The sequence below is a fragment of the Arvicanthis niloticus genome, chromosome 1 (assembly GCF_011762505.2).
Source record: "Arvicanthis niloticus isolate mArvNil1 chromosome 1, mArvNil1.pat.X, whole genome shotgun sequence".
NCBI lineage: Eukaryota > Metazoa > Chordata > Mammalia > Rodentia > Muridae > Arvicanthis > Arvicanthis niloticus.
The window spans coordinates 58,608,293-58,625,069 of NC_047658.1; the positions used below are offsets into that span (position 1 = coordinate 58,608,293).

The 16,777-nt window shown below is 37.7% G+C and overlaps 1 protein-coding gene across 2 annotated transcripts in view; it reads left to right on the forward strand.

The window, feature by feature from the left end:
• Positions 1 to 16,777, forward strand: part of Rab38 (RAB38, member RAS oncogene family) — a 90,842-nt gene that overhangs the window by 22,043 nt on the left and 52,022 nt on the right. For both annotated transcript variants that reach the window (XM_076937550.1, XM_034489998.2), the window contains exon 2: positions 3,734 to 4,014. In XM_076937550.1, coding sequence (XP_076793665.1) covers positions 3,734 to 4,014 — 281 coding nt within the window. The remainder of the gene's footprint in view (positions 1 to 3,733; positions 4,015 to 16,777) is intronic.

Consider the following 16,777-nt stretch of genomic DNA (forward strand, 5'->3'; position numbering starts at 1 on the left):
ATGAAACTTTTCTCTCAAAATACAATTAGAGCATAATTATGCCAATTTGTACCAGTGAGGTACAAGATAGTCCTAATACCCAGTCCATCCCTTTGTTGACTAACCAGCACCTTTGTCATCTATCCTAACTAAAACATTTAGTTCTGAACCTGGCTTTAGAATGAATGTCAGCTAAAGACCATCCACTCAAATCTTTTCTCTCAAGGTAAATAGCTATAAGTTTTCAACCCCGTCAGAAATCCAGAATGACTGAGTTAACTATAATTGTGGGAAGCACAAAGCATAGCTTCTAAAACTTAGCCAATTTATAGAGACCTCTGAACACCTGGACACTCGCTCTACTTCAAAACGTTGGAGCATCTGTTCTTCTGCCTTCTGGCCCATGATCATCTGACAGATCTTAGTGCTGCAGAATTATTAAGGGCTGATTACTCTGACTAGGCAGATATAATCAGTCGATGGGATAGGGGTTTTCTAAGGGGAGGGGAATGGGGAAAGGGGATGGCATCTGAAGTGTAAATAAAATATCTAATAAATAAATAAAAAAAAGTCAAGCCATAGAAAAATCCATACATAAGAGTAGAAAATTTAGATTACCCAGGATCTGTGGGTATTTCTAAAACAACCTCTAAAATGATTTTATTGTGGGGCTGGATTGATAGATCAGTGATTCAGGACCAAAGTTCAATTTATACTGTCCATATGGTGGCATAAAATGTTCCTTAAGTCAGTTACATGGTATTTTATATTCTTTTCTGGCTTCTGTGGGCAATGAACATAAGTGTTTCATGTCTGTATATTCATGCAAAATACTCATATACTTAAAATAAAAAATAAAACATAAAAAATTAAACATAATTATTTAAAAATCAGAAATCTGTCTTGATAAAGTGTGTATTCATAAATCTATTTTTTATGTATTATGGTTTAGTGTGGCTTTTAGAAGCGAAAGCATTGAAGTCAGACCATTCTGAATTTTAACCCTAGAGTTTAAATCTTTATTTGTGAACACAGTGCCTTGAAGCTAACCCTTCAAATATTTTTCTTGTCAATAAAACATGGACCATAAGGTGTATTTAAAAAAAAAAAGCCTCTTGCATTTGTATGTCTCTCTAGTTATAGAAAAAATTCTATTAATTTTATTGAATACATTTTCTATTCCTTTAGGCTTTACTGGATCCATTTTCTACCTCACAGATTCTTAGATTCTATATCTTGAACATATCCCATTGTTCCTATGAGGTTTTTTCACATTCATTAATTTCATCTTTACTTGTCTTAATATTTCCCCAATTTCCACCCTTGTTCCTGAAATTATGTCTTCTGCTTAGGCTTCTCTGTTGTACATGCTTCTGCTGTTCTTTAAAATCAAATAAATCAATCAAGATTTATTCTTTCATTTCCAAAATTTCTATTTGGTTCCCTTTTTGTAGTTTCAAAATCCTTACTGAAATTATCCTCTGGACACCTGATATTTAAATTTCTTCTCCAAGTTACTGTTTTAGGCACTTTAGTACCTTCCTTGTCTTGGTACTGGGTTTCTTACTTCATTTGTCTGCTTATTTGAGCTCTCTTTGTAGTCACTGGTCCTTTTTAAAAGTAGGACTCTGAGCTCTTCTAGCATTTCATACAGCTCATTATCTTTGGTTTCCAGTACTAGGAGTTGAGAACTTGTGGAAATATAGTGAATTGTTTGCTACATTTGTATTTCATCTTCTGTTAAAATAGAGGTATTTCTCATTTTTCTTTTTTTTTTATTCTTTCCATTGTTTTTATCTTTATTCTATTTTTTTATCTTAGGTCTTTGGTGATATATCTTTAATTAGGTTTTAATGTTCTATAACGCTGTTTATTTTGTAGTATATCATAGTGGCAGATTATCAGCAATCTTAATCTTAACATTCAGTAGAAGATAATTTGTTCTCTTGCTTATGTCCTGATAGAGTTCAGAACAGTGCCTTTAGGGTACTGGTTAAGGGACTATATTTTGTAGTGCCTTTAGAGGTAAGGGTATCAGTATTTCAGAGTCAGATGAGGAGACAATCTGGAGGAGAAAAAGTTAGAATAATATTAAGGAAGAAATTATGCAAAAAAGAGTTCTGAGAATTACTAGAGAAAATATTTTTGAGTAGATATAGAGAAAAAGGAGCAGGATAAAGGTTTTCTTTTAACTGAGATATAGGTTAAAACACTATAACATAACACTTGATATAAATAATGATAATAATAGTTATAATAGCTGTAAAATGCAACAGAAGAAGGCATTATGACTGTATTTAGGAAGATCTGTTCTTCACCTTGTCTTAACTTTTGAACCAGTCTTCATAGGTAGGTAAGGGAGATTTATAGTGTCAATAATAATTCATAATAGGGTCAATAATTCAAACAAGCTATGTTTGTTCTTGCAAGTGTGAAAAATTTATATCGCTGAAGTCCACTTTCTTCCAAAATTCCCAGTCTGACACTTTCTGTCAAATTGCAACTTAGTCTCTGGTGTTTTGAGGATCATTCATTTTGTCAAAATTTTCTGTGACTGACTCTGAGAAAGAGTTTGGAAGACCTAATTGGCCACGTTTACTTTTTATGGAGTCTATCTGAATATCATACCCCACCCTGTAGCATGTCTAGGCAGTGGCACAGATGTATGTTGAGGATCATTCAGAAGTTTTCAGATTCATGTTTCAGGCTATTCTGCTTGAAGCCTTGTACTCTTCTGCATACCGTAGTAAATTCTGCTTCAAATTTCTTCGTGAGTACTGTTGCTCACCCAAGTAATGGACAGGAGCAGGTGTGTGACTTTGGAATTCCTCTCAGCTTCAAACAGCTGTGCCATACTTTGACCTCTGAAGCTGGCTATGCTCTCCCACATCTGGTTTGGGTTTCTGAAACTTCGTCTTACATTGTTGGTTTTCTGGGAATCTGTTTCCCAGGCAGCTACAGCTGAATTTTCTAGGGTGCAGGCAGCAGTGTGCTTAGGCTGCCATGCTGGCTTGGTTGTTGCTTTGTGAGCAAAACCATACCAGGAATTATTTCTGTTTTGCTCTTTCTTTTATTAGAATAGGCTCTATTTTTTAGCGTCAATATTTTGTTCATCCAGTCTCACAGACACAGCTCCTAATATGGCATCTTACCTTGAATTCCAAAGAAGGCCACATGTAGTTATTTAACATTTGAAATGTAGCTAACTGCCATGACTTACAGATTGAATTTTAAATTTTATTCGGCTTTAATTAATTTAATGTATATATCCACATGCACTTAGTGAGGTACTATATAAGCAGAGTTATAATAAATACTTCGTACTCCTTTCACATTTAGTTACCTATATTGTGTCCATTTAGGTGTACACACAAACATAGACACAAACATAGTAAAGCACATTTGTGTAGTTCAGAAGACAAGTTAAACTAGTCAGTTTTCTCCTTTAACCCTGTGGTTCAAGGGTTTGAATTCATGTCACTAGGATAAATGGCAAGATCCTACAACTGCTTAGCCATCTTACAGCTTCAATTATCATAATCCCATTTTTTAAAAATGAAAGTTTCCTGCCTGGTTGTAAATATTAAACAACATAGCTACATAAATGTATATTTATTTACTCTTCAAATATTATCATTAAAACTGTCTATTTCATCACCTGCTCATTTGGGGGAGCATATGAAGCTGCAGTGTAGTGTACAATTCTGATTCCAGCTTTAGTAACTTAGTGAATTCTGTCTCTTTTTGCTGACAGGTCAAGAAAGATTTGGAAACATGACAAGAGTCTATTACCGAGAAGCTATGGGGGCTTTTATTGTTTTTGATGTTACCAGACCAGCCACGTTTGAAGCTGTGGCAAAGTGGAAAAATGATTTGGACTCAAAGTTAACTCTCCCTAATGGTAAGCCAGTGTCAGTGGTTTTGTTGGCCAACAAATGTGACCAAGGGAAGGATGTGCTTGTGAACAATGGACTCAAGATGGACCAGTTCTGCAAGGAGCATGGCTTCGTAGGATGGTTTGAAACATCAGCCAAGGTAATGCTACATTAAATAATAAGCTTAATAGAGTAAGATTCACAAAGAACCCAACACATAACCATTATCATTATTATGCTGTTAATAATGTTTCTGCCCAGTGATTTAGAGCTAGCAAATTGCTTTGTGCTCTGTCTCATAGTAAGGTAATAAGTGGCAGAAATTATTATTTACAACTTAAGATGACTATGACTAAATAAGCTAAATGACTTGTATGTGGCCACATTGATCATAATTTATAATTGTGCACAACATTTTCGAGCTCAATTTATGCCAGCATGTTTTATAAACATTCTTGCACTCAGTCCTTACAACATTATATAATTTCATAGAAAATTATGTGTATTAAATATATATTTATTCATGAATATTCGAAAATATATGAAAGAAATAGATGTCTCATTCGGTGTCACTGTCTTACTCTTCACACTATGACTGTTAAATGCATGCACCTACCTGTCAGGAATTTCGCTTTGTCATATGAGTGAAGAGATGACAATAATATAGAACCACCATACTGGGAATACTAAGATAGCAGGGCAAGAGATAGAATACTACAAATGTGGAGAGCATAGCCTAGCTTGGTATTTCTGGTTCTCCAGGGAGACCAGGAATGGAAAGTACCAGGAAGTAGGAGCCTATGCAAGAAACAGGACCTAGGAACCTTTGAGTACAAACAGCATTGCATATAGAATTGTGCCTTGCATTACTCTGACTTGTTAGTACAAGTTTTCTTTACTACTCTCACTTTCAGTTCCATTTTTGGTTTATTTATTAAATCTCAGTATTAGCAGGAAATAACTTATATGGTAAATTTATTTAGTTCAATTTACTTTTAATTGACATATAATGCTTGTACAAATTTATGTCATGCAGTGTACCTTGATTCATTTACTAATTGGATAATAATCCAAATGGGGTAATCAGCATATTCATCACCTTATTTTGTTGTTTCTGAGATTTTCTGTGTGAACTTAAATATCGTATTTAGATTATTTAGATTACAATCAATATAATTTTGTTGTCATAGCTGTTCTACTCTTTTTAATTTGTGTAAGACAAATATTTCGATATCTGTGAAGCCCACGGATTTTCTATTTGTTTGGAATTCAAACGTGCATAAGACAGGTATTATCTCTTTACTTACAGAGGTCATCAGTAGACTTCATTGTAGACATTTGTACGTAGCTCCAGAGAATTTTGGGGGAAATTCCTTGAATGACCATCATTTAAAGTGGGCTGTGGGTGTTCTGTTACATAGTATGTGACTATAGATATGATAATTTACTGTATAATTTAAACATAGCTATGTATTTTCAAATAACTGGAAGGAATAAAATGTTTCATTAAATATGTTTTCTTTAATTTAAACATTACTGGATTCCTATGGGAAAATGACCGTGCTCAAGATTAATGGCTCTAGGGATTGAAAAGAAAAAGTTTATTTGAGAATATCCCAGAAGTGTAAATCCAGCAGGATTAAGCTACTGCACGACTCACAAGATGATGGAAAGGAAAAAGAGCTGGTGGTCCCACTGCTGGGGTCCCACTGCTGGGGTCCCACTTGAAGCAGTCTTGGTTAGAGTAATTTCTGGACACACTCAGCACCTGGCCTCCCTCTGGTCCACCACAGCTCACTGAGATTCTCTTGTGTTTAGAAAGTTGTTTTGCTCAGTTCTTAGTGTTGCTTTTTTTTAATGGTTTCATCTTCTCCTGAACTTCTCTAGCTCTTTTCATCCTTAATTAGCCATTTCCTATCATGTTTTTTTCTTAGTTTTTGATAAACACAGGGAATTTTAACATCTGTAGTCTTCTGAATGTTAGCCTGGATTTTTCTTTTTCTTTTCTTTTTTTTTTAAGATTTATTTATTTTATGTATATGAGCACACAGTAGCTGTCTTCACACATACCAGAAGAAGGGCATCCATTACAGATGGCTATGAGCCACCATGTGGTTGCCAGGAATTGAACTCAGGACCTTGGGAAGAACAGTCAGTGCTCTTAACCACTGAGCTATCTCTCCAGCCCCGGATTTTTCTTTTTCATTCCAAAATTCCAGTTAACTAACATTGTCTTCATTTTTCCTTAGCCACACACCCCGCTTTCACTCTGCCTGTACTTTCCTTAAGATCCTGTGTTTTTTCTCTTGCTTTCTTGTTTCTTTCTTTCTTTCTTTCTTTCTTTCTTTCTTGCTTGCTTGCTTGCTTGCTTCCTTACTTTATTTCAACTCTTCATCTATTCACAAGGAGACATAACACTCTGGATTACTTTTCTAACTACTGGTGAACTGGAATGAATGGTTTCTAAGGAGAAGTAGTCTTTTATTATTCTTCTACTGAATGAACACCATCAAGTATCTCTTACTTTCCATTTAAGTATTCTGCACACTGAAACTGCAGATACTTATAAAGCAGATACAATCGGTCTTCATGCCTAACCATAGGACAACATATGTAAAATCTATAGTGTGCAGAATAGTGATTAATTACTAACAAGGAAAGGGGTAAGGAGGCCATGAACTATTGGGCAGGTTTAAATTACTTCAGGGTCTAAGAACTTTCTTAACTTTGTTCTCCTTATATCTCTCTGTTCCTCTAGTGCAGCATCAAATTCTGTATGCCTAAGAACCCTATGCTCATTAACTTCAGGCCTAGCTGACCTCCCACTTGAATACTGTATTTCTCTTTTTTCCCCAAGAAGGAGTCCTTTAATAGATTGCACAGACAGGAGATGCAACAGGCCAGCACCCTGCTTGCAGGCCCAGGTGCTTTGCCAGTAGATGCAAGAGCCTCCCCAAGCTGGGTGTGGGCTACAGGGTGGAGGTGAGGTGGTTTAAAAAAAAAAAACACACAGCTGTACTGATCCTTCACCTTCACAGAGAAGAGAAACTTGGAGGAGCAGGTCACTGGAGAATTTACACGGAGCTGAGTCTGAAAGCCCACCCCTAGAGGAGCTGACCCTCCCCCTGAGCTGTCTGTGCTCGGTAAGGTGTAGACACCACATGGAAGGTGCAGGCCAGTCCACAGAGGAACATGCTGACTTAAATAGCTGTCCCTCCCTTTCCCAGCTGTTAGCATTTCTACACTATGTACATAGTTGTGCTTTATTGCTCCCACCCCAGCCTCTGCCTGAAGCTCAGGATGGAGGGAGGAACCCCTGAACTAGATTCAGCTGGGTGGGAGCACTGGGCCTCCAAAGACTGGTTAATATTGCATTTCTAATTGTCCAAATTTACACCAGTATTAAGTTTGACAGAAGCTATGTATATGTGTGGGAAAGTGGGCCATGGAAAGTCACAAGCAGTGTACACATGATCGTATAAAACTACATGGTGAAACATTGAATCTACATTCTACTTCCCTCTTCTTTCTAAAAGCAATTCATTTGAAGTTGTTCTACTGAACATCCTAACAATAATGGCTTGCTGACCCTGAGTTATCATTCCCCATCAATATTTGAAACCTCTGCAAAAGCATGCATGATTGGCAAAGTGGAGTGCCAAGCTGCTGAGCAAGTCTTTTCACAGGTCTGAAATAAAAGTCTGCTCAAGTTTTAAATACAGCATTGCAACCCATAAAACTGAGACCCAGATTAAACTTCCTGTTTGAACCTGAGATGGCAGCATTTGGGAACTGCAAACAGTTCCTTCTTTGATTACACGGGGGACCAGGGGATGTGTCTGTTATAAACATTCTGATAAAGAAAGTCTTTAAATGACAAGAGATCTCTTGCATGATATCATAATCAGCTGGTGATGAACATGTGATTTCCATTTTTCTCTTTTTATATCTCAAAAACTACTGAGCCAAAGCCACACACTCTGCCTTTGCCCTCATAGACACAACATGTAGAAATCCCATGGACATCGGTAGCAACCTTGCCCTTAATTGAAACTGGAGCTCGTAATCAAAACTATCTTCCACCATGCTGCTGACCCCACTGCTGAGGAGCATTTAATGACTTAGCCTTGCATTTTATTCAGTAATTTGCATTGAGAGTTTTAGTGCCTGTTATCATTTCTGGAAAAGTATGATGGTAGTCCCTGGCTGACTAATGAGTAAAAAAGGGGAATGTATGTGTATGTGTATGTGTATGTGTATGTGTATGTGTATGTGTATGTGTATGTGTATGTGTATGTGTATATGCATATAAAGTGGTGCATCTGATCTTTAAATCCTATCTTCTTATTGTAAATTCAAAGAAAGGAAAAATGATCTTTACCAAATCATATTTTCTTTGAAGTCTGTGTGAATGACTGCTCACTGTGGATTTTCTAGGTAACATATGATTGTTCCCTCAAGCATATCAACTTCCCCCAGACATTCCTAGTTTATGCCTGCTATTTTAAAATACTTATTAACTTTTTTTACTCCTGGTTGTAAGCTTGTACTTACAGGTATAAGTGGGATATCAGTCCATTTTTCTCTGTATATTTACTGTAACAATGGATGTTTTATGCCTTTCCGAGATCAGACATTATCTTCACAATTTGCTTTCAGAATAAAAGTTTGGAGTCCTGCCATCTAAGCTCATCTCAAGGGTTGACTGAACCCTGCTACCTGTTAACAGGTTCACCTTGTGCATTTCTGGAGGCTGTTGTCTGAGTTTTCCCACTTTCAGCTTTGGGACTTGCTTTTTCACCATCTTCTGAAGTTGTTGTAATCATTGTGAAAATGTATGTTGATCACCCAGATTCATTACGTATGTCTTTGCTGTCACACACACACACACACACACACACACACACACACACACACACACACCCCTACTGATTATGGCCAGAGCCCAGAGCCCATCTGGTAGTCTGAGTTTTTCTGCCCATATTTGGCTCTGAGGCACACACAGCTGCACACTTGTGAGAAGTGCTTTTGTATCTGACCTCTCTGCACCACTCCAGTTTGCTCTTAAAGTGTGATTCTGCAGGTGTAGCTTTGTGCAGAAACAGAGCATTGGGCAATGGCAGTCTAGCTGGAAACAATGGAGCATGCTGTATCTGTAATAGTGAGGATGAGTCAGATCCGCAGAGGAAAATTTCCAGTGTTTTCCGTTCTTGTTTCCCTTTACCTCAGCCTTACTACTGGCAGATTTCCTCAACTATTTCTATTCTATGTATAGTGTGTCTCTAGGTGCACACTTCCAAGAGTGCTCTAGGTCAATAGGTACATTGGGAAGCAGCTATTTTGAGTTAAAAGTCAATATGCCTGTAGATGAGAATGACTGTGCTTGACTGCACCTTCTATCATGGTCCTACTTATTGTAGAAAAACAGTGAACACTTGACACAGCAGTTGTTTTCTCCCTATATTTTAGTAAGTGCTAAACACACTTACTAACTTTAGAGATTTGTTTTTTAGTTCACCTATACAGGGAAAACCTATAATTCTTTTGTTTTGTTTTGTTTTGTTTTGTTTGTTTGTTTGTTTGTTTTCTTGATTTTGTTTTTGTTATTTTTTTGGAGGCAAGTCTTCCATGTCCTAGACTGGCCTCAAACTCGCTATGTAGTCAAGGATGAACATGAATTATTATTTTCCTCTGTGTAGATAAGGTTGTCCTAGTATGACCTTGTTTTATTGATCTTTCTGCTGCCACCTCCTGAGCAGCAGAAGTGATTACAGGCAAATGCGACTACCCATGGTTTTATGAGGTGCTAGGAATTGGACTAAACTCACAGCTTTGTGTATTCTAGATAAGCTCATAATATGCTATTTATGATAGTTTCATAGATTTTATTTGTGTGTGTGTGTATCTTGACATGTGTGGCAGCCAAAGAAAAATCTTTGGGAGTCAGTTCTGTCTTTCCCTATGTAGGTTTCAGGAATGGAAGACTGTCAAACTTGGTAGCAAGCACCATTACCCACTGAACCATCTCACTTGTTCATATTTTACTCTATTGCTTCTTCTGGAATTAAGACTCAGTCATATGACCTCAGTTGTACCAATTAAATACACTAAGAAGTGACCAACTAGATGACAAGGGTAAAATGCAGAATCCATTTTTTTTTTTCCTGGAGCAGGATGGCAGAAAAGGCTCTGTGTCTGGGAAACTCTGGAGTTTATAAGCTTTTCACAATCAGCCTCTGCTAGACCCAAGAATAGTCATGTTTAAAGTTAAATTTGTCACTGTTTCAGAAACAACAGGTCCAATGCTGCTAGGTGGCTAGAAAATGTTTCTTCCCTAAGCCATTTCTCTGTGGGGCTTGAATCCATTATGGAAGATCAAGTTGGATTGTTTTTCTGGATGTACGCATGTTTCTGCATACTACATCCACCGTAATTAGGGTTTTCTTTTTTATTTTTTTCATGTAGTTTATTCATTTTATTTTATTTTTTATTGGATATTTTATTTACATTTCAGATATTATTCCCTTACCCCATCCTTGCACCCTGCCCAGGAACCCCCTATCTCATCCCCCCTCCTCCTGCTTCTATGAGGATGTGCCCCCACCTACCCCCTTACTCCCACCTCCCCACCCTCGAATTCCCCCACACTCGGCATTCAGCCTTCATGGGACCAAGGATCTCCTCTCCCACCTATGCCAACAAGGCCATCCTCCCCTACATATACAGCTGGAGCCATGGGTCCCTCCCTATGTGCTCCTAGACTGGTGGTTTAGACCCTGGGGAGCTCTGGTTGGTTGGTATTGTTGCTCTCCTCATGGTTTTCAAATGAGAACATAGCTTACCGTAAATAAAGGGGGAGAAAAAAATGCTCTGTAATCTTTACTTCAACACCTTTTAGATTCTACTATCCTGTGTGCTTGGAATCCACACTGACAATTTCCAAATTTTGTTATTTGCTATCTTTGTTTTAAAAAAAAAAAAGATTTACCGATTTTTATTATGTGTGTCTATGTGGCACATGTGTGCAGGTGTCTGACGATGCCAAAAGAGGGTGTTGGATTCCCTGGAGCTGGAGTTGCAGGAGTATTGAGCAGCTTCATAGGGATGCTGGGAATCAAACCTCTGTCCTCTGGAAGAGCAGGAAGCTCGCTTAACCACTGAGCCATCTCTCCATCCCGTGTTATTTGTTAACTTTGTGCAAAGATTTTTTTTTTTAATCTAAGACCCCACTCAATTATTTGTAAGACTTTATGGGGTAGGCCTTATTATCATTCAAAAGAAATAAAAAACTAAAGCATAGGTGACTACCTTGATGTTTTATAGTTATTTTATCTTTTTATTTTAATACATGTTTCTTCATACCCTATCATAGTGACATTTTAAACATTAAGAAGCTTCCTATAATCTGATGCTGTGGCTTAACAAACAACAGGTTTACTGTTGTTTTGTTTTTCCCTGTTTCTTCTAAGAGGCAGCTATACTGAGTGGCAGTTCCTAAGTGTTTTTGCACCATGTTAAACTCTTAGCGAAAGCAGTGGGAATGCTGGCCTAGAATGATGTTGTTGTTGCTGTTGTAAAGGAAAAGTTTTCTGTGTTTCATCAAACTTACTGAGCTCTTTTATTATTATTAAGTTAATTCTGAAGCTGGCATGGAGAGCAGTTAAGATTGGTGAGTTTTCTGGAAGCTGCTTAAAGGGTAGTATCACACGTCATTTATTTTACAGGCATCTAGAAAATAAACAGTTATAAAACATGCATTTATACAAACTGGAATTGCATAGATAATTACACTCGGTATGGGTAAATAGTTATTCTAATTTCTTTTTTAATGAGTTGAGCATAGCACATTATTTTTTAAATCCTTTTCTATTAAATCAAGTAATAAGCCATCTCTCATTCTTTCTAGTCCCCAAATGTCAAAATGGGAAAAAAAGAAGCCTCTATAGTCACTTTATGTATTCTTTTTGGAACATAATTTGTATCAGGTGACTTCTCTTTCAGGATTTGTGTTATAAACTGTATACCCTAAGGCCAGAGTGTGTTCAAAAAACATGATTATTATTTTTTAACAAGGCTCTGAAAAAATAAATAAGTTTGTACATTCAGGTCCCATGGCTTTAGATGGAGTTATAGGATATTATTAGACTGACTTACATGGTCATGCCTGTTAAACTGGTCATCCAGTTAACCCTGTAGTTTTAGTTCTCCTAGTTGTAGCTGTTAGAACATACAATCATAAAAGTATGCGACCCATTTGAAATCCAAAATCAGAATGAAGGTAGAGAGTATAATTTAAAGGAGATTATGCCTGTGTTTAACAGTCACGATTGCGTCCGTAATGACTACCAGTCTGCATTAGCACCATCTGAATAATTACTTCTGACAGGTTCTTAATGCCTTACTTGAAAAACGGCAATCTTTGCCTGAGTTTGAGAGTGGCTTAAGACTGAGTCACAAACTCAATCTACCCATCTGCCTACAGATCAGCATAAATTAATAATAGCTTATTAATTTTTGCATAATTAGTTCTCTAAATGTGCTCTAGCTCTGTGCTTATAATTTTCTAGATAGCCAATCATCCCATTTCAGGGCAGTGGAAAGACTATTAGAGAGGGCCACCGTGACTTGGTGACTAGAAGGTACAGTGTTGCTTGCTCCTCATACTCTGTCCTTCATGATTCATGATTTTATAACTTAGACCTCCAAACCTCTGCTTTCTCACATTTAGAAAATTATAGCATGACACTTTGTTTACAGGACCCTAGTTTAGGTGCCATACACTGAAAACTCACCCTGAAAAGGGATTGTTTTGATTTCCTCACTGACTAGAAAAAAATCTTCAATAGGCTTCATTTATTAATGATTAATAGTTAGACAACTTAGCAAGTGCCAGTAAACTGTGACCTGTAGGTCAAATCTAGGCCACCTCTGTATTAACCTAAGCTTCTATTAGAGCAGAGCTATGCTCATGATTTATACATTATTGATGACTGCTTTTCTGGCTCAATTGAAGAGCAGTTACACAAGAGGCCTGGTAGATTGCAAATCCTGAACTGTTCAGATGTTTTATAATAAGAACAGCTTCTCTTTCCAGGTAGTGTAAGCCTAGCTTTGCATGAAATGCTGGGCCATTGGTTTTTTTTGTCAAACAAGTTTGTAGTGAAGTTGCTGCTAATTCCCATCTTACAGATGAGGGCATTGAAGTTTAAAGTAGAAACTGTAAATGACTATGCAGAGTACTCATGGTTGATATGTAATAAAGCTGAGATTTCAATATAGGTATACTAACAGCCAAGTTTAGTCACTCCACCACTGCAGTGCGCTAACTTGTAGCTTTCCCCTAGTGTGACCTTCTATAATAACTACTTATACTGAGCAACTGACACTTGCAGATGGTCTGTTCTCCAGAAAATAAAGTCTAATGAGAGAGATGCATGTGCTGAAAATAGGCCTTGCTTTCACTGTGACAAAAGGCTAGAGAGAAACATCTTGGAAGGAAGAAAGGTCTACATATATACCTCAGCCCATGGTTTCAGAGACTTCAATCCATGATCCTTTGACTAAAGGGAGGCCACATGTGAGCTAAGAAAGGCAGGAATGAAGAGATATTGGGAGGGGCAAAGGGAGAAAGGCAAAGAGAGAAGAAAAGGAAGACTAGAAAAGAAAGGAAGGAAGGTCAAGAAGAAGAGAAACAGATAATACATACTCTTCTTGGGCACACCCTCATGACCTACTGAACCGAAATATGCTCCAACTTTGAGGATTTCCATCACTTTCTAATACTGCTACCAATTATGAACCAGGCTGGGAGTTATCTCAGTGGTAGAACATTTGTCTAACAAATGCAAATCTCTATGTTCAGTTCCTAGTTTTTTTTTTTTTTTTTTTTTTTCTAAAAACCCCGACTCTTAGCTTGATGTGTTCGTGGGACTGTTGACAGTTTAACAGTAAGGGTTGGGTATATCTCTGGCTCTCACTTGCTCTTGCTACTCTTTTCCTCCTATTAGTTTCATTGTCCAACACCAATATCAGGGCTTTCCTTTGTCTCATTGCATCTTGTTTTGTCCTGTTTTACTGCTGCCTCTTGGAGGCCTGCTATTTTCTGAAGAGGAAACAGAGGGGTAGTGAATCTGTGAGAGATGAGGGGTAGTGGGTTAGCTGGGAGGAGTGGAAGGAGGGTAAACTGTGGTCCATATGTATTCTATGAAAGAAGAATCTATTTTCAATTAAAATGCATTGTAAAACAAAACAAAACAAGATTTTCTTGCAGTCGATGCCAGTTAACACAAGGAGAATTACCACTGGTCAACATGTAGAGACTAAGACTTTGGAAGTGTTCATCTCTAAATGAGACATTTATATTTCTCCTCTTTGAAGACTCAGGGATCATTGCAGAAGGTGGGACAGAAGGATTCTAAGAGATAGAGTTAGTGGATGACGACAGCAAATTAACATTTTCTGGATGCAGCAAAGCAGTAGCACAGGCGGACTCAGGCTTGTAACAGCATACACAAGACCTGTTTAAGATCAAGCCAGGCCAAATCTCAGCATGGAGAATAAAAGGGGGCATGGAGTCTTACTTTTAGCTGGGAAGCTATTGGCAATTGATGGCTTCTGGGAGAGGAAGAGTCAGTTTTCTTCAGGGATTCAGCTCCTGAGCTACACATAGCCAGTAGATGGCCTTACATCTGTGCACATACTGTGTACTAAGATGTTTTTATCTAGTTTTAAAAAGAATACTTGAAATTTGAAGGGATCAAATAGACATGGGAAAAAAGGAGGAATTGGAGTAGAAGGAATGGCGGATGAACTTGATTACAACACATTACATTCAAGAATACAATTTATGCAATCATTGAACCAAATTCCAAATTCCAAAGGCTTCTCAGTCATACCTGGCAGTCAAATCATAGAATCCTCTGTAGCTATACCATTGGTTCTTTGAATTTCATAAGTCATCTTCGCAACATGTTAAGAAAAGTGCTTGGAGATGGGGATTTCAGAAAGAAAAATGTGCTTAAGAGTATTCTTTGGGAGGAGGAATGAGTATCAGAGAGCATGGGGGAGATAATTTAAGGAAAGCTCAAAGAAATTTGCCAACTATCTTGGTAGAAGGTCCCACTGCCTCCTTCCTTCCCCTTGGAGAGTCACTTGTATGGGTTTAGGAATGGTTCTCATGTGGATCAGTTCACTGTGATAAAGGAAATAGAAGCTACAAACTAGCAAGCTTTTCTAGAGAAAAGCTAGAGTTGTAAGAACTGGATTTATTTCTCATTTTGCCTGTATGTTTGTGGTGTGTATGTGTGTGGTCGCATGTGTGTGGCTACACAAGTATAAAAGAGTACGTATGCACATGCATATGCACATGTAGAGGCCCAAAGTCAATATCAGATATCTTCTGCAATCACTTTACCTTATTTATTGTGTCAGGTTCTCTCTCAACTCCAGCTAGTCTCACAAACCAGGTTTCCTAGAGGATCCTCTGTTTCTTCTTCTTGGATACTGGAGTTATAAGAGGCTCATCATACCTGCTATGTTTCTAAGTGGGTTTTGGGAATATGAACTCCACTCTTCATGCTTGCAAGGCAAATGCTTTATCCATGGATCTGTCTCCCTAGCCACTCAAATTTCATTTTGTATTCTGCTATCATTTTCCAACTCAACATCTGAAATATTTCTATACCTTTTCTTTGTTAAAAACAAAAGACCTATGTACTTCTTTTGGGATTTCCAAGGACTAAAGGTACTTGCAAGGCCCCACCTAGCTCAAGCTTCATCTGAAACACAAAAGCCCCCCCCCTTTTTTTTTTTTCATAAAACTGTAGGTAATAAGAACAGCTCATAAAATTCTGGGTTGGTAGGGATAAAAATATTACCTAGGTATAGCCCAGTACAGGGTATAACTAAGTTTTGATCTCCAGACTTTATAAGTAGAACACGTTACATATGCCTTGATCCAAGGAATGATTAAATAAAACCAGAATTTGTTTCAGGGTTGTGGCTTCTGCTTGAATATCTATCTAATAATTGTAATTATTGATTTTCACTCTTTAAACTTTTTTTTTTTTTTGGATCTGTGCCTTCATACCATCTAGAGATCTCAACTGACATGTCTGGATCTCAGTGTTTCTCTACAAATGCCATCATCTTGTTTGGAGACCCGTCACACACAGACACCTACACTCGCCCTTAATATAGTCTATTACTCACCCTTCAGGATCCTTTCCTGAGCATCAAAAACTCCCACAGAGAGCTTCTTACCCACTTCCCCAGAGCTTTGCTTAGTTCATCTCTCTCCACAATTATTCTCAGTTGCACAAAATCTTCTCCTGGTCTTTGTAAGCAGAACATACTTCTGCCTTTATGCACCTTATTCTGTTTCTTAAGGACTTAGCTTGATAGCCAACATTAAGGATTTCAGGTAATATCTTTCTTCACTTCAGACTTTATGTAATGATTATTTTTCATGAGCTTGGACCCTACCGTCATCCATGAGTGTCCCTGTTTATAATCCAATACAATGTCTGCTACAAAAAGGGATCACTTTGTCAGAAGCTATTGAATAGAATAGCAGTGTTTACTGTCGTGCCTTTCAAGGACACTTTCAGAAGATTTGCCTACTGTATTATTCTCTTCCTGCCCTTTGCGGATGATTTCTGTCCTTGGAGAACTCTGCAGAAGAGAAAAATTAAATTACTTGTGTATTTCCCAGAAGGACTCTACAGAATTCAACTCCTTTCATCTAGAAAGCCCTCCAGATACTTTACACAATAAGGAGACTGCTGCTGTACCCTGCTGTGTGGATGGGTTATAAGAAGAAAGACATGAAGGTGAAGGAGACCTCCTTTTTTCTTAATGTCCTCAGTCCTAAACTGGAATTGCAAACTATAGTAATGTTACCTAGAATCCCATAAGAACTTGAC